The sequence below is a fragment of the Fusarium verticillioides genome, chromosome 10 (genome assembly GCF_000149555.1).
Source record: "Fusarium verticillioides 7600 chromosome 10, whole genome shotgun sequence".
Classification (NCBI taxonomy): domain Eukaryota; kingdom Fungi; phylum Ascomycota; class Sordariomycetes; order Hypocreales; family Nectriaceae; genus Fusarium; species Fusarium verticillioides.
In genome coordinates this window covers 1,222,904-1,238,791 of record NC_031684.1, presented here as the reverse complement: position 1 = coordinate 1,238,791, position 15,888 = coordinate 1,222,904, and the positions used below count along the sequence as shown (strand labels likewise).

Genomic DNA, 15,888 nt, shown 5'->3' with positions numbered 1-15,888 from the left:
GATTGACAAGATATGCGTTGCCGGGCTGAGTCACTTCCCGTGCCGTGTCGCACAGAAACCCCCTGTACTCCGTAGGACCACAGGCAGCAATGCCGCTGAGGGTCGTGGCGAAGCGCCCAAAGCGTCGCATGGGTGTCAGAAAAGGAGGGGCTCACCTCCATACAAACTCGCCGTTTACAGATCCAGGCTTTTTGTCATCTCCCCGTCTCCGCTAAAAGGGCCTCCCGCCAGCTCAGTCTCACCTCAGCGATTCCCCCGCTAACGAGCCAATGGATCCTGAGATGGTGTTTGAGGATTCACAGCTAACAGATCCCTCAAGGCAGCAATCGGGTGGCTTGGAATTCGGTGTATCGTATTCACGATCAAGGAGCCTATCAAGCCGTCAGATAATTGAAAGTCCCACGGCTCATCGAATGTGATAAGCATGCAGTCATTGCAGGCCAGTTTCACTAGTCTTGAAGGAGCAATTTTGTTGTGAGCGGAGGTAAAGTCCTACTTCATTGAACGGCACTTCGGGTACCAGCATGCAAGCCCTTGCCCTCCCTGCCTCCCATATTTTACATGTGAGATCTCGGCAATTACCAGCCGTGGCATGGATCTTCTGCTTGATGGCCCAGAAACGCACAGTAACTCCATCTTGAAGAGTGATTGGCGCGTTATTGAGTTCACAATTCAAAAGAGCCCAGGGCTGTCTGGGCGACTGGGAGATATAGACAAGTACCTTGGAATTGGCGGACGGTGAATAAAGAAGCTGTTGCAATTTTATTCAATGTACCTTGTTCTATAGTCCAAGGACTTGTCCTAATTGGTGGTCGGAAAGTTACTCAAGCGACCGCCATCGACGACTATAACTGTGCCGTTACAATATCCACCCGCCCGAGATGCAAGATATAGGAAAGTTCCCGACATATCCTTCTCGTCTCCCATTCTTCGAAGTGGCGCCATTGATGTCGGCACGGCACCAGGCTGTCCTGACTCATCGGTATACATCTTGACGATCGGCTCTGACATTTCGCTGGGGAATACTGGGAACTGTTAGAATCCCACTTTGCCATTGACATATGAGTCTACTCACATCCAGGAGCAATACAATTGGCTCTGATGTTCCACTGAGGAAGGGCAACGGCAAGCTGCTTGGCTGCTAGAACAGCTCCAGCCTTGGACTGTCCGTATGCCCAACCGCCGGGAGCTTTCTTGTTGAATGCGGCGATGGAGCTGGTAACAATGACTTGCGAAGTCTGCTCGACATTTCCCTTCTCGTTGCCCTTCTTCAGAAGTGGGAGGAAAGCCATGCTGGTGAACCAGACAGAAGCGGTATTGATGGCGAACGTGTTGACATAGTCGCCGAAATCAGTGTCAAAGTTGGACTTGGCCCATTCTTCCAATGTTGTTTCGGGAGTGAGTGGCTTGACTTGAGGTCCTCCAATACCGGAGTTGCACACCAATAGGTTGACGTACCCAGTGTCCTTCTCAATCTGAGAGACCATGTTCTGCAGATCTGACTTGGAGGTGACGTCGCACTGGACTCCAACGACCTTGTCGCCCAATGAGCTGGTGACTTCATCCAGCTTTTCCTTCCTTCTACCAGCAATGTAGACCTTTGCGGCACCATTTTGGAGTAACGCCTTGACGAACATGAGGCCGATGCCTGTAATACGATCAGTTGTGAATCCGTGCTCTGAGGGGTTGACTGACCTGAGCCTCCGCCTGTCACGACCGCGACAAGGCCATTGAGGCTGAAGAGTGAGCCGGCGCTGAGTTGTTCTGAAGACATTGTCGCTATGTGATTCGAAAATGGGTTCTCTAGAGAGCTGAGTCGTTAGTCGGGGATCTCGAAAGTTGAGGCAATTCATTGATCATCGAGCCCCGCTTACGCAGTCAAGCTGTCATGTCGTCGTTATCAATTCAACCCCGCTTTTATCTCAAACAACACCTACAGTTTCTTATTATCACGTCGCGTGCAGTATTCTAGTCTTATTAAATGTTTCTTTTGACCCCGTGTTCTAATTCCAATTTATATGACTTCCATCAGGGAGTTCAAACTCCGCGTAGGTGAGAATGGCAGTCATAGCCACGGTTCGGTTCGGCCGAGACCCCCACTAACTAGATCGCTTGCAATTCCGAGACTCGAATTTACTGCCGCCTGAAACGTATGCCAGGAAGGGAAGCATACTTGCTACTAATAGTTAGGTCTTGTATAGGATTTTGACTAATGTTATCATGAAAGAAAAGACAGGGCTCAAACAAACCGGTATCAGTGGCAGGAGCGCAGCGAGGTTTGTTGCGGCACTCGAGTACGGTCTACGTGGAAGCCGCGGAAGGACAAGGAAGGCATCCCGGCATCTTAGCTATCAAAAGCTCAAATCGACACGTGTAACTGATAGCGAATAATCTATTTGCTACGTCTTGATCATAGTGGCATGTTGCTTTCCATAATCATACGATTGTCCTAAACGAAAGCACTAGGCAAGTCAGAAAAGTCTGAATAACGATGAATCGCCCCTGAGCTTACATGACACGACAATATATAAAAGTTAAAAGCTAGCCCTACATGCATTTCTGCCCTCAATCAACTCGATTCTGAACATTTATCTTCTTTCAATAGCTACAGAGTTTCCAATAGACTCAAGACAAACATCCTTATCAATGACTGAATCCGCACAAGGACGTCTTCTGACTGATGACCAGAGCTTGCAAAAGCTCGGGTTAGATAAATCTCAACCTGCAAGCTGGGAGGACGGCCTTCGCAGTCCCGGCGTCGAAAGTGGAGAGTGGGAGTGGTGGTACGCCGACGCACATCTTCAAGATGGCTGGTTCTTGCAGGTTGCCTTCTTCTATATAACAGAAGGAGACGGTCCCAAAACGGGACTCATTGATCTGAACATCGCCAAGGATGGCAAGAAGCTATGTGACTTGCATAAGCGCCTTGGCAGTCTCCCCTCCGATATCGTGGTGGCGAAAGATCACTGTGATCTTCAGTATCGCAAGAGTTCCGCAGTGTCAATGGTCTCAATGAGTATCACATCTTTGTCGACCCCGATGAGATGGAAGGATTTGGTTTCGACGTGGTCATCAAGAGAAGTACTCCATCATACCGACCGGGCACAGGTCGATGGAACGTGGACGGTCGTCACTTCTCATGGTTCGTAGCTGTCCCTGGTGGCCAGCTCACTGGAGAAGTCACGGTCAACGGCACCAAGACCAAGGTTGAAGGCAATGCCTACCATGACCACAACTGGGGCAACGTCCCCATGGAGACGATCTTGGACAACTGGCTATGGGGACGCGCTGATGTTGGGGGGCTGTCTATAGTGTCAGCCTCAGTGCGCTTCCGTCAAGATTGTGGTGGTCGAGAGGTGCCTCTGCTCTTCGTCGTCCGCGGGAATGAGGTCCTGCTGGATGTGAGCAACGATCAACTTGTGTGCTTGGAGGGAATGAAGATCGCGCAACCAGACACAGGCAAGCCCACCAGCTCGGATTGTATCTACCTCGTCAAGTCAGCAGGTGACAGCCCTGCGCAGGTTCGCTTTGACGGACAGCAGAAAGTGATCGCTTCTTTCCCTCACCCAACTACGAGTCAGGAGTGGGAGACATGGTATACGAGATTTGCTGGGATGGTAACTATCAATGTCAAGGACGGAGACAAGCAGTTACATGTCTCTGATCATGGCAGCTTGGAGGTTATGGACTTCTTTGGCCGAAGGAAGGCATAAAGGGGATCATGAACCCGCGCCTCATCCTCATCACCCAAACCAGTGTTGATTAGTTCACACCGTTATAGATCTAGATATGATTAATAACTTAGGAATAACACATCTCATCTCTTCTATCTGACTACAGGCTCTTATCGTGTGAAACTGGCAGTGAAAACTTGTGGCATGGCCAACTGTTTTTTGACTTTCCATTTCCGTGATACACCTGCTATGTACGCTAGCGAGACCATTATATATATACGCAGCTCTTACCTGCACATTTACGCTCTTTTTGGGCACAGCTGGATTTGAAGCTTCCAGGACTGCACCTTCATTCACTCAGACCAACAGTTATAGCCACGGCTCGGTTCGGCCGAGAGTCCGGTGGTCAATTCCGATTCCGAGATAACGTCGGATCTCCAATCTCCTCATATAACAGAGCAATACTTCAAAAAGGAGATCCGAGACTTTGTTTGAAGGTTTAAACATCCATTGACGATGAACATAGTGAGCAGTGTAGCATGAGGCTGGAGCGTGACAAGACAGGCCAAGCCACCTAAGACTGAGGCTGATTGCACAATCGCAAATCTGCCTTGGCTGAAGCCTAGGCAGACACGATCACTATAAATTAGATAAATGTGAGTTTCAGAGAGAATTCGACATTTCTACACTAGCAAATAACCATCAGAGAGATACCCATTCAAACTCTGCAAGTGCCGCCGCTAATCCAAACGCTCAACCAAGGCAGCCAGTCGAACACTATGTCACAACATCAGGAAGCCGGGCATCCGGTACCAGGGCGAAAGCCCAGCGATATAAATGAACAAACTACACGAGAAACTTCCGAAGCCGACGTGTTGGCCATGATCGAAAGAATGCGTAACAGGTCGGGCGAAGATATAGCTGCCGACACAGAGAGGCTTGCTGCGGAATCAAAGCGATTTTGTGAAGAACAAATGCGCATTCGGTCACAGAAGCAGAGAGAGCAGATGATCCACACTGCGAAACTGGCTCTGCCCATCGCTTTCATTGTTGGGGCATGGTACTGGCTCTGGTAATGAGTCTCGGGTTGAAGGCTTCTGTGGAACCTTCAATTCCGTCATCTGATAAAATCTCGCTTTGAGAGAATAAGGCGGTGGACGCGAGAGGATCGTGAGCCTCGGCTTGTAGCTCAAGTGAATGATAAAGGAAAAGAGCCCAAAAGTTAGTTGCGCTGATCACGCCATCTCGACCCCACCCAGGCTCAAATGAGGTCATTTTGTCTTTTATCAACTTATTGCCTCAAGAAAAATCTTTCCAAACTTCAGGAGTAGAATCAAGACCATTCGTGATTATACCAATCAGTACGAAGCATCATGAGTGCACAGAACCCAGCCGCGCAAGGGGTCCAGGCCCAGCAGCCAACAGCCGCTAAAATATCGCCCAAGGTCCTGCTTATCGCTATGGTGAGTGCAACTCAGTTCTTGGGATAACACTGAGCTGACGACGACGAGTTCTACGAAGAATCAAGGAATTGGCTTTCCGCTGGTAGTGCTCTTCACTTCTCTCGTAAAGTGCGCGTTCCGGGCTTGGCTAGGGGCTACGAAGATATCCACGTCACAGAGAATGGCGAAGTCGCACTCTTGGTAGTCGGAACTGCCCGTAAGGATCCAGCTCCCTTCAAAACCCTTCCCTGACCCGAAGTAGTTATCAACGCATCTCTATCGATTAGTGCTCTTCTAACATCGCCGCTCTTCGACCTCGCAAAGTCATACTTTGTCCTGACCGGTATTGCAGGCGTTAACCCCAAGCGAGCAACTATTGGCTCTGTTGCGTTTGCAAAATTCGCTGTTCAGGTTGATACACAGCTGGAGTTTGACGCGAGAGAAGTTCCGGAGGAATGGGGGTCAGGGTATATCCCAATGGGAGCAGACAGGCCCGACCAGTTTCCTGGCATCGTGCATGGCTCTGAAGTATTTGAGCTTAATACAAACTTGAGAGACTATGCTCTTTCCGTTGCCAAAACTGTCGAGCTTACAGACTCACCAAAGGCTGCTGAGCATCGGGCTTTATGGAAGAACTCTCCCGGTGGTGTTTTTGACGCAGCGGCTGAGGATCCCACCGTCCTTGAGGGAGATGTTCTGTCTTCCAATACCTTCTGGCATGGTCATCGAATCTCTGAGGCTATGGAGAAGGTTGCGAGAGTTTATACGTCAGGACAAGGAGAATACACAATGACAGCTCAGGAGGATAATGCCCTTCTAGCTGGCCTCTTGAACGCAGCACTTCAAGGGAAAGTTGACTTTTCACGAATCCTCTTGATTCGATCTGCTTCCAACTTCGACAGAGGACATGAGGATAAGCCCCATCAGCTTCCTTTCGTTATGGACAAAGGTGGCTTGGGGCCATCCACTCGCAACCTCTATCTTACTGCTCTCAAGGTAATTCAGGGGATCTTGGAGGAGTGGTCCACCAGATTCGAGGCTGGCATCCCTGCTCAGAATTATATCGGTGATATCTTTGGCTCGCTTGGTGGGACACCTGGTTTTGGCGATAAGCAGAATGTTGAACAGATAAGATCCCACTAAATATGGCTATAGGCTTGCTTCCGATCATCCATAGATTTCAATGTTCCTACATAGACTCGAGATAACCACTTGGCGCTTGAGGCCGAATAGATATACAAATCGGGATATGAATGACAATCTGGACACACATTTATCTGACTTATGTGAGCGATCTACAATTGTTTGCGACTAGCTAATTCAATCAATGATTTTACATGGCTCGAAACAAGCAAGGTTTTAGTTCAGCTACAAGCCTATGTGAGATGATTTAGGGCAACGTCACAGGGGTCTTCGTGGCAGGGGCAAACTTGGGGCATTGAATAGAAACAGAAGCAGGACTTATGGAGAGACTCAGCTATATATCCTCTGACTCGGGCCAGGAGAAGAAATCAAGAACTTGACACTAGGTGAAAAAGATATTTAGGTAATTTAGTCTACGTTTAGGGAAACCTTTACTAAGCTTACTTCAGCATCTTCTCTTGAAGTCTTGAGTCTTCTTGCTCCCAAACCTAAACCCACTCTTCGATCAACGAGGAACCATTACTTTGCTTGCTAATTAGCCCTCAGAAACGAATGATAATCCTCCGACATATCTATTGTGACGGGCACTCCGGCTCCATCAGACTACTGCCTCTCTGCCCTCCAAGTTTGTGCTATGAATTCAAATGGAGGGAAATGTCCAGCAGAGCAACCATTAAGTCTCTTATCAGAACCATTGATTCTCTTCACAATTTTGGTGCTACCATTCGGGATCAAGAACGAGCCCGACATACAGATAATAATAGATAGGAGTTTTGGACCGCACTCAACAGACCAAGTTTGCGAGGGGTTGCATTTTCGTATTCTGCCATTGGGGGCGAGCCAGTGGATTGTTGATTGGGTGCCATTTCAGTCGTAGTTCGGCTTTTAGGGCAAAGCGTCGAGCCGCGGAGATGCGCTATTCTCATGATGATATGATACGTATGATCTGACCGAAAGGCATTCCACTTCACAAAGCGAGTGGTCTTTCTTCTCGCGAAGCCGAGAAATGTCCTGATTTTCCCCTTTTGGGTCGAGCATCTGTTAGCTTAGCCCTAACTGCCTCCAGATTTGTAAAGTTGTTTCTTGGGCGATACTATCATAGTTTCGACAATGTAGTCAATTGAAGGGCATATACTTAGCAATGAGTAGATTCCAATTCGCTTATAAGGCCTCATTCTATAGGGAAGGAAGTACTTGGCTTGGCATTGAGATATGTAAGTTAATGTTTTCAGTTCACCATTTTGGGCTCACCGGTGATCAGGGCTATGGAATCGAGGTCAACCACTAAACCATGTCCGTCCCATCATGCGTCAGTAACGGCTGTCATATTACCAAGCACTCAAACATATATCTCCGCGCTCTTGTGCTATTTGTTGAGCCATATAATGGCCTGGTAGTCGCAGTATAAAGATCGACCAGGTCTGCTTACTGCCAGGGTTTGGATAATCTGACCCAACAATTATTCAGTATTTACAATCACTTCCACTTTAAGCTATTTCACTATGTCTCGCATGGTGACGGCATGCTGGACCCTTGCTCCAATAACCAGCCAACTCCTTCCTATTGCCACTAGAGCTGCTGCCTCTACTGCTTGCATCAGAAACATCTCGCTTCTAGCCAGGAGGGCACCGGTAATCGGGGCCAGATCATTTTCATCGAACACGAGATCCAACAATCGGTTCCGTCATCCTCGTCTTACTCCAGTACTGGCCGTATCCGCAGGGCTTGCCCTCAGTTCCTATTTTCACCAACGAGGCCTCCACCCAGTGAAGCAGGGCCTAGTGCCGGAGAAGCCAGAAGAGCCCAAATGTGCCCATTGCGTGGACGAGAAGCCAGAGGTGATCCAAGAAAAGCCTCTTGGGTGTTGTGAAGGCGAGCAAACCACTACATACCAGGAGAAGCCTCTTTCATGCTGCGTCGATGACGAGGTAAGCTGCATTACTGACTCAGGCTCAGGTATAGCTGACCATTTCAGGCATCCATAGCCATGGCGCCTGCTATTGGTGGGGACCATAAGCATAAGATCTTCGAGACAATTGACGACGAGACATTGCTAATCTCAAAACTCCCCAAAGAAGACGCCATTCTCACAACTGCGCCAAATGTTCCTCCTTCCATCACAAGAGATCATCCTGCTCTTGTCAGGGTTCCCTTGGTAACTACAACCAAGCTGGCGCAGCTGACCAGCCAGTACAAATATGAGCAGTGGACTTTCAACGGCACCGTCCCTGGCCCTTTCATTCGGGCCAAAGTCGGAGATGTTGTGGAGTTGAGCCTTACAAACAAAGACCCAGCAGGTAATCCTCACAACATTGACTGCCACGCGTTCACTGGCCCTGGTGGAGGTGCCGCTGTCACTACCGCTGAAGAGGGCGAAACCAAGGTCGGTCGCTTCAAGCTCCTTTACCCCGGACTCTACGTCTACCATTGCGCTGCTGCCCCTGTTCCCGTTCACATCGCCAATGGCATGTACGGCCTCATGTACGTACAGCCGGAAGGCAACGACCTTCCACCCGTGGACAAGGAGTATTATGTTATGCAGAGCGAATTCTATCATGAACCACCTGAGGTTGATGATGACGGTCGACGCTCGGAAATCGTGGAGTTCTCATATCCCAATGGTCTTCGTGAAGAACCTCAAGTCGTTGCCTTCAACGGCAGCGAGTCTGCCCTGACAAGAGATCATCCTCTCAAGGCTCATGTCGGTGACGATGTGAGAATCTTCTTCGGAAATGCTGGACCAAACCTTACTAGCTCATTCCACATCATCGGCACGCACTTCAAAAATGTGTACCGAGATGGTGGCGTGACCAGCAACCCATCGAAGGGTATTCAGACCGTTTCTGTCCCCTGCGGTGGGTCAACGATCGTCGACTTGAAGATGGCTGTCCCAGGAACGTATACCCTGGTTGACCATTCTATTTTCCGCTTGGACAAAGGTGCAGTGGGCTTTCTGAATGTTTCTGGCCCCCAGAATCCTGGCGTTTATCAGAGTTCTCAGCCGCCAAGGCCTTGTATCGGTTGCAAATTGCACTCCTGATCAGATCATGGACTTTCTTTGAAATGGGGCTAGCAGGCATGGGGAGCGGCTGAATGGAGACATGTTTTCGCATCTCCGGCTTTCGGGGTGACGACTTGATCCACCTTCAGGCAGTCTCTTTGGAAATATTCTGGTCCAGGGTTCTTATTGTTTTAGCTGGAAGATATTCTCAAGCGAGAGTCGTCAATGACTTCGGAGGTTTAAGAGCGAGGAAGTTTATATCAAAATTGTGATGACTCTAACGGTTTCAGTTATTCTACATACCTACGTAAGGAAGGGGCCGTTCAATGACCTAATATATTTGCGCGTCTAGTAAGATAGAATTTTCAAACTGATATATAGAACGTTTTCCGAATATTTTGAAAGCCAACTATAAAATCGAGCCACCAACATTCGTTTCCTCACGAGTCTCGGACTTTCACCACATGGTCTTATATGCGATGGCGCCTGTTGCAATCCCAACAGAAGACAAGACAGCGACGCCTGACAAGGGACTCATGAGATATCGTTTAGTGACTTCCGTTTCGTGGTCTTCCCAGCCAGAAGCAAAGGGCTCATCAGGAACAGCCTTATCTAGGAACTTGCACAAAAGTCCCCATCTGTCCTTGACAGTCCACTCGAGAAGCTTGTCTTTCGGAACGAGGCCACGGATCATGTTGCAGTGTTCTATGTTTTGGTTAGTATACTTGCTATTAGCGATTATCGGGGCTCTTGTGGAAGTTAATTAGAGTTGCCGTTCCTTACAATTCCCGTCTTAACATTGCCGTCTAAGGCCCGAAATAGGCCCGGCTACATAAACCGCTCATAAATATGCCAGCCCCAGAACGGTACCTTCCCGAGACATGACAGTATGTACAACGCCTAATTCTTATGAACGCTCACTAGAGTCTTTACAGCACTCTCGTGCCACGCATCCAAGTCTTTGCGGTAGTTGAGGATAACCTTTGCATCGGGATACGCTGCGATGAGTTCGGCTGCAACTACTGAAGCAGCGGTATCTGTGACAGCTATAGAGTGTCTAAGGATCTCGTTAAACTCTTTTTGTGTAGTGGTAGTGTTGCTATCGAGCGAGCCGAACTATCTCCGCTACGTGAGTAACTTTGCACAATGATAAATAATATTGACTAAAATCTTTCGACGTAAGCGGACCCATTTTGATGAATAATCTGGCGTTGTATACGATATCCTAGCCGTGATAGGTGTGATCGTATCCAAGCTTCAAAAGCGCGGTCTGGAGAGACTCAGTCGCTGACCTGGGTAAGCCTACGCAGAGCACCTCCATAGGCTTCGTGCGTGTTCGCGATGGAGATTCTGGTACTACATAAACATAATTTTCGAGGAAATGCCACCACCAACTGTTGAGAGACGGCTTTTTTTTTTTTTTTTTTTTTTCGATTTTTCCGCTGTCGATGTAGGTTGTGGGCTAAATAGACGTAAGGCCGATGACGTAGAGACAAGAGTCAGACGTGGGGATAGGCTGGCTAGCCTAGATCAACGCGAAGTTTGAGCCGACGCCTCGGTATTCTTACATGAATAGTGTTTATGGAGTATGGACATGTTTTTCATTAAGAATCTCAGTGCATGTCTCATTTTAGTCTCTGCTTTCCCACTGAGCCCGTAATTCCCGTTGCAAACTTGATGTTGGCCAGGCATCCTCTTGGTCGACCTTCCTCAAGATGCCTATAGCTGCATCTCGTTCCGCTTGATCTGTGATCCATGACCCGACTGTTACAAAAGAATTAGCACTCAATCCAGAAATTAATTCGACTCTACTTACACAGCGAGAGGGCCAAGCACGTCATCCCTCTAGCAGGCGGCACTGGGCTTGAAGAAGCGATACCACACAGTAATCTTAGGAAATGTAATATCTTTATCTAGAGGCAGTCAGTCATCGAATTACAGCCACGAGACGGCCAGACTGACTCTCATTTCTTTCTGATGTTGTAGGTACTGAGTACCAATTTTCGGCATGCGAGGATCGTGGACGAGCATCATAAGCATGGCAAAATAGTAATGGCTCAAACCAAATACTACAGTAGTCAGAAATGGTGCTGGTGCATGTTTGGGGGGTTTACTGACCACAACTATCCAAGAGCACAGAAACGGTGGGAAATGATACTCCCTGTGGCGGATCACACTCTTGGTAAAAGACTGGCGTGAAGGTTTGAGGCTTTTGGCGGTCCCAATCCTCCAAGCGATCTTCAAGGGCTTCATAATGCTGGATTGACGGTCGTTCTTGTCCAAAACAGTATTCGACGACCTCAGCCTCAAGGCAGAGTACCCGTTTGGCCCAAATTGATTCGTCTGCGGGCGAGCAACCACGATCGATTCCCAGTCAGTTGACGTTAGTTCTAGGTACCCTCTGGTTAATGACAGCATTGAAGATGTCTTGGCGGAGGTGAATCCATAGTGCTGCCCGTCGGAATCCTTCCCAAGGCAGATCTTGTTTGAAAGACTCGGCGACTGATGCGTAGCCTCCCAACAGATGTCTTGCATCATCTCTCCCATGGATAGGTGCTTTGAAAGGTAAGCAATGGCCATTTTCTTGTTGCAGTTACTTACCACTGAGCTCCTCATACCATCTGAGGATGGTAGAACACGCTAAAAACGCACCATCTGTGATACTTCCATTGTCACTGAGCATGGGTAGCAACAGACTGATACATTTCTCATGATATTCTTCTCCATATCTCGCATAGTCCCGAGCGATGACAGGGTCATCCAAGAATCGACTCTTGTGGCTACTGGAGACAGCGAGTAATGAGTAGAGAAGCAGAGGGCATCTCGGGGCTCGTCGAAGAGCTTCGTTGGTGAAGTCAGGATCTGTGACTTCGAACTATATAGCCACGATTAAGATGAAAAGAGAAGCTTAGAGGGGATGAGTTATGTTCTTACCCATGGTTTCGCTATGACTGTCTTGAAGTGCAGTAAGAGCTCGGCTACTCGGTGGTCAATAGCTTGACCGATCGGACGGTCAAGATAGAGCGAACCAGGCTTCACTATGAAAGGCGGTGTAGTGTAGTCTCCGTTGGGCAGGGTATCAGCAATCTCGCTACAAAGAAGCTCGTGAATTCTAAGTGGGTTATTGCTTGGATTGTTGTAAGCATGGTCATTGTCGATCGGACTCGGCACAGACGTTCGTTCCCGGGTTAGTGTCAAAGCCTGTGGACCTCTTGATGAAGAGGTCACAGGATACAACGCAGCATCTGAAGATAAGGATGTCTCTAAACTATCAGAGTTGATCTCCGTAAGTGGTAATATTGTACTTCGATTTCGACGAATTCTATCTCTTGTTTTGGAGGTCCTGGAGGGTATGGACCTGATGCCTGGGCGAAATAGGAAGAATGATCCGGCTTTGCATTGTCTCTTAGACTTGGTGCAGTTCGAGCAGGGAAGGCTGGTTGGGTTACCTATTGTAGACTGTATCAGAATGGTTACGGCATCTTGTTTTAACATCAGACCTATACTTGCATTTCAAATGACGATCTTGACATGTTTGGCTGGAGTTACGTCAGTTAAACTCGTACCCAGGAATGCTTCAGAGAATATGCAGTGTACCAGGCCGTGTGCTGTGATCTTCGACCCATGTTACTGCATCGATTGCTAAAGAATTTTAGGTGAAAGAACAGCCGCGTTATTATGGACAGAACTGGGAAAATATGCTCGAGGACTGAAGAACCCAAAAAGGAAAATCTGGTCGAGGGGACCTTTTTGTGGCTGTCTACGCTGCGCTAAAAGGGCGGGGTGCATCATCACCGCAGTGGTAAATTGCCTCTTTGGGTGTTTCTGCCCGAGCTTCTTTGACAGTTGGTCCGGTGCTGTAGCTTTTACTACGCCGCAAAGTATAATTCGACAACATCACAGAGTGATATCATTTTCGTTCCTCAAGAAGGTAATTTTGGTCGAATGTCGGGAACTGGTTGACTTGCGTCCAAACTCAAATGGAGTTGTAGACCAAAATTCCTCACAAGAATAATTCTGTCCGAAGCTTTCTCTCATACGCCTCACCCAAATATAAATAGCATAGATAATCTATTTCAAACGATGTAATAGGTGCGCTCAAACATCGTAAGGTCTCTCGTCATGTTCTTGTTATCAATAAATGCTGCAGATTTGGCGTTCATTGTCCTTCTCGCTTTAATAGCGTTCCTTGTCTTCAGACCTCTTCTTCACTATCTTCTTGATCCTCTCGACATGAGAAAATATCCAGCACCCAGCTTCCTTGCAGCAACAACTCAGTGGTGGATTCTCAAGGAGACATGGCTCCAACGACGCTCCAGAAGCATCCATGATCAGCATGAAAGACTTGGTGATGTCATCCGAATTGCGCCTAGTCTCATCATCTTCAACATCCCGGAAGCCGTGCCTGACATATACGGCCATGCTGCAGCTCGAAAGCTTGTTAAGGACACATTTTATGACAAAATTGCTGGTAAAGAGCGCGACATTGTCAATGTCATTGATCATGGCGATCATTCTCAGCGAAGAAAATACCTTTCCAACTCATTTGCGCTCAAAACAGTTACGGACATGGAACCTATCATCAGACAAAACTTCCAGAGGATGCTTGACTACTTGGATGAAATTGCAACCCAGGACACGGCGAGTCAGGCATTGGACATTCGACGATGGTAAGTTGCATTTCCTACCAGACCAACCATCACTGAACAGGCAAAGGTTCAACTACTTCACTTTGGATGTCATCGGCGACATGGCTTTTAGCCTCCCTATGGGCTTTCTAGCAGGCAGATGTGATACCACAAGAGTTAAATCTCCTGGGAGGCATGAATACCATATCCCCAGTACTCTTGACGCACTGCATCGAGGGACAAGATTGTCCACGACTTTAGCTCAGCTATCCAGCATTCGATGCGTCAAAATCATCAAACGACTTTTCACTTCCACAAATTGGCTGAAACAGTCAACTGGAGCTCAAGGAATCGAAGACTTTGACAATGTTTGTACCAGCCAGCTAACTAGGGTAATGCCATAGAAGCCGTGACATCAACACGTCAACTGACATTTTATTCAGAGATTGAATAACGGCTCACCAGATCGTCTTCAACAAGACTTCATGAGTAAGATCCTGACGAACCGCGAGGGCGAAACTCGAGGGCTTTCATTTGAAAGACTTTTATCTGAATCCATCGTCTTCATGAATGCTGGCAGCGAAACTACTGCTGCTGCTCTTTCGAGTACCCTGTACTTTTTGCTCTCAAATCCAAAATGCTTCGAGAAGCTACGAGGTGAGATCGATGCCAAACCAGGATCGAGCAACGAAGGAATTGTCTCATACGATTCTGCTAAGGACCTTCCGTATTTGAGAGCGTGTATTGACGAGTCATTGAGACTCCGACCCCCAATTGCCTATGCTCAACAACGTCTCGTGGTATGTCCCCAAGGCGCAATCATAGCGGGCCATCACATCAAGCAAGGGACGACTGTTGCAGTTTCACCATGGACTATCCACCGAAACAGGAAACTGTATAAGGACCCCGATGAGTTCGATCCGGAGCGATGGTTTGACCCAGAGCAATTGTCCAATCTCAGAAGGTACTACATCGTGTTCAGTCAAGGACCGCGTCAATGCCTTGGCAGGCACATTGCGATTGTTGAACTGCAGATATTGATTTCCACCTTGGTGCGGAGATACGACATGTACTTGGCGGACCAAGAGATGGACTTCGTCATCTTTGATCGATTCAACTCGAACCCTGGACCTCTTCCTGTCAAGGTGGAGCGGCGGGTATTTGTGGACTAGCCAGGTTTGGGTATTGAAATGGGAGAGATGCTTGGCTGGAGGAGAGGAAGAAGCATCCAATGTATTTGTGTTATCTTTACCGGATATCTGTGGTCCGTAGATAGACTCGTTGATCAATCGCGAGACTGGGAAATCCCCTCGTTGACCAGATGCGATCGACATCGACGCTATCCTAATCGGTTCCGTGCTATCTTGTGTCACACTTCACTGGTAGGTCAAAGCGGTGACTGCCAAGTTGCGCCAACGACTCCCGGACTGACGATCTCTCTCGTATATGTCCACACATATACCCGATTTAAGAAGCTCGCTAGAAGCCAAGACCATAGTCAAGCTTATCTGACACTCCAATTAAAGTCCCTATCGCCAACACTTTATTTGCGCCCTCCGTGGTCGACATCGCACTAGTCTTCAATACCGAGATAGTGATGGGGTTTTAGGCCTTGATTCGCGGAATCAGCGATACCCCTGTCTGCTAGCTGAGCGCTAAGCCAGGTTTCTCGCATGCATAAACTAAGCATACTCTCTAGTGCAAACATAAGAACCTTAGGATATTCCCGTATGGGTAATGTGTCCGAATCACGCGAGTCCATTAGAAAGAGGATTAGGTCCAGGGTACCAGGGTCACACGAGGCCTCTACTGCCGATCAACTCAGCGCTATCTCCCATTCATCCCATCATATTGCGCTATATTGCTCTCTTTGCCGGATCGACACTATGGTTTTCCCTAACAAGAGGGTTCATCCCGTCCAAGGGAGTCGACGCGCCTTTCCCTTTGTGAGGAGCGGCCCCGAACGAGATAGCGGTCATGGCAAAGCAAATGGCGGGGGA

The 15,888-nt window shown here is 48.2% G+C and overlaps 7 protein-coding genes across 7 annotated transcripts; 5 read left to right on the top strand and 2 right to left on the bottom strand.

Annotated features, from left to right (window-relative positions):
• Positions 1-449: 449 nt before the first annotated feature.
• Positions 450-2,350, bottom strand: FVEG_08673 (3-oxoacyl-[acyl-carrier protein] reductase). The gene is made up of 4 exons (XM_018897559.1): positions 2,250-2,350; positions 1,696-2,176; positions 1,076-1,648; positions 450-1,025 (listed from the first exon to the last, which is right to left on the bottom strand). Exons 2-4 carry the CDS (start codon positions 1,772-1,774, stop codon positions 802-804), a joined length of 876 nt encoding a protein of 291 aa, XP_018755246.1. The 5' UTR covers positions 1,775-2,176; positions 2,250-2,350; the 3' UTR covers positions 450-801.
• Positions 2,351-2,581: 231 nt separating this feature from the next.
• Positions 2,582-3,822, top strand: FVEG_08674 (hypothetical protein). Its single transcript, XM_018897560.1, has one exon. It carries the CDS (start codon positions 3,045-3,047, stop codon positions 3,711-3,713), a length of 669 nt encoding a protein of 222 aa, XP_018755247.1. The 5' UTR covers positions 2,582-3,044; the 3' UTR covers positions 3,714-3,822.
• A 631-nt stretch (positions 3,823-4,453) lies between these two features.
• FVEG_16397 (hypothetical protein) lies at positions 4,454-4,750 on the top strand (the record flags this gene model as incomplete). The annotated part of the gene is made up of 1 exon (XM_018905636.1): positions 4,454-4,750. One exon carries the CDS (start codon positions 4,454-4,456, stop codon positions 4,748-4,750), a length of 297 nt encoding a protein of 98 aa, XP_018755248.1.
• Positions 4,751-4,759: 9 nt separating this feature from the next.
• On the top strand, positions 4,760-6,684 carry FVEG_08675 (hypothetical protein). The gene is made up of 3 exons (XM_018897561.1): positions 4,760-5,137; positions 5,186-5,333; positions 5,379-6,684. Exons 1-3 carry the CDS (start codon positions 5,048-5,050, stop codon positions 6,257-6,259), a joined length of 1,119 nt encoding a protein of 372 aa, XP_018755249.1. The 5' UTR covers positions 4,760-5,047; the 3' UTR covers positions 6,260-6,684.
• A 608-nt stretch (positions 6,685-7,292) lies between these two features.
• Positions 7,293-10,006, top strand: FVEG_08676 (hypothetical protein). The gene is made up of 3 exons (XM_018897562.1): positions 7,293-7,473; positions 7,521-8,187; positions 8,235-10,006. Exons 2-3 carry the CDS (start codon positions 7,762-7,764, stop codon positions 9,297-9,299), a joined length of 1,491 nt encoding a protein of 496 aa, XP_018755250.1. The 5' UTR covers positions 7,293-7,473; positions 7,521-7,761; the 3' UTR covers positions 9,300-10,006.
• Positions 9,697-12,198, bottom strand: FVEG_08677 (hypothetical protein; the record flags this gene model as incomplete). Its single annotated transcript, XM_018897563.1, has 5 exons — positions 9,697-9,965; positions 10,199-10,376; positions 11,659-11,816; positions 11,862-12,122; positions 12,195-12,198. 5 exons carry the CDS (start codon positions 12,196-12,198, stop codon positions 9,718-9,720), a joined length of 849 nt encoding a protein of 282 aa, XP_018755251.1. The 3' UTR covers positions 9,697-9,717.
• Positions 12,199-13,382: 1,184 nt separating this feature from the next.
• Positions 13,383-15,060, top strand: FVEG_08678 (hypothetical protein; the record flags this gene model as incomplete). Its single annotated transcript, XM_018897564.1, has 3 exons — positions 13,383-13,930; positions 13,977-14,280; positions 14,332-15,060. The coding sequence occupies 3 exons, from the start codon at positions 13,383-13,385 to the stop codon at positions 15,058-15,060; spliced, it is 1,581 nt and encodes a 526-aa protein (XP_018755252.1).
• Positions 15,061-15,888: the final 828 nt, after the last annotated feature.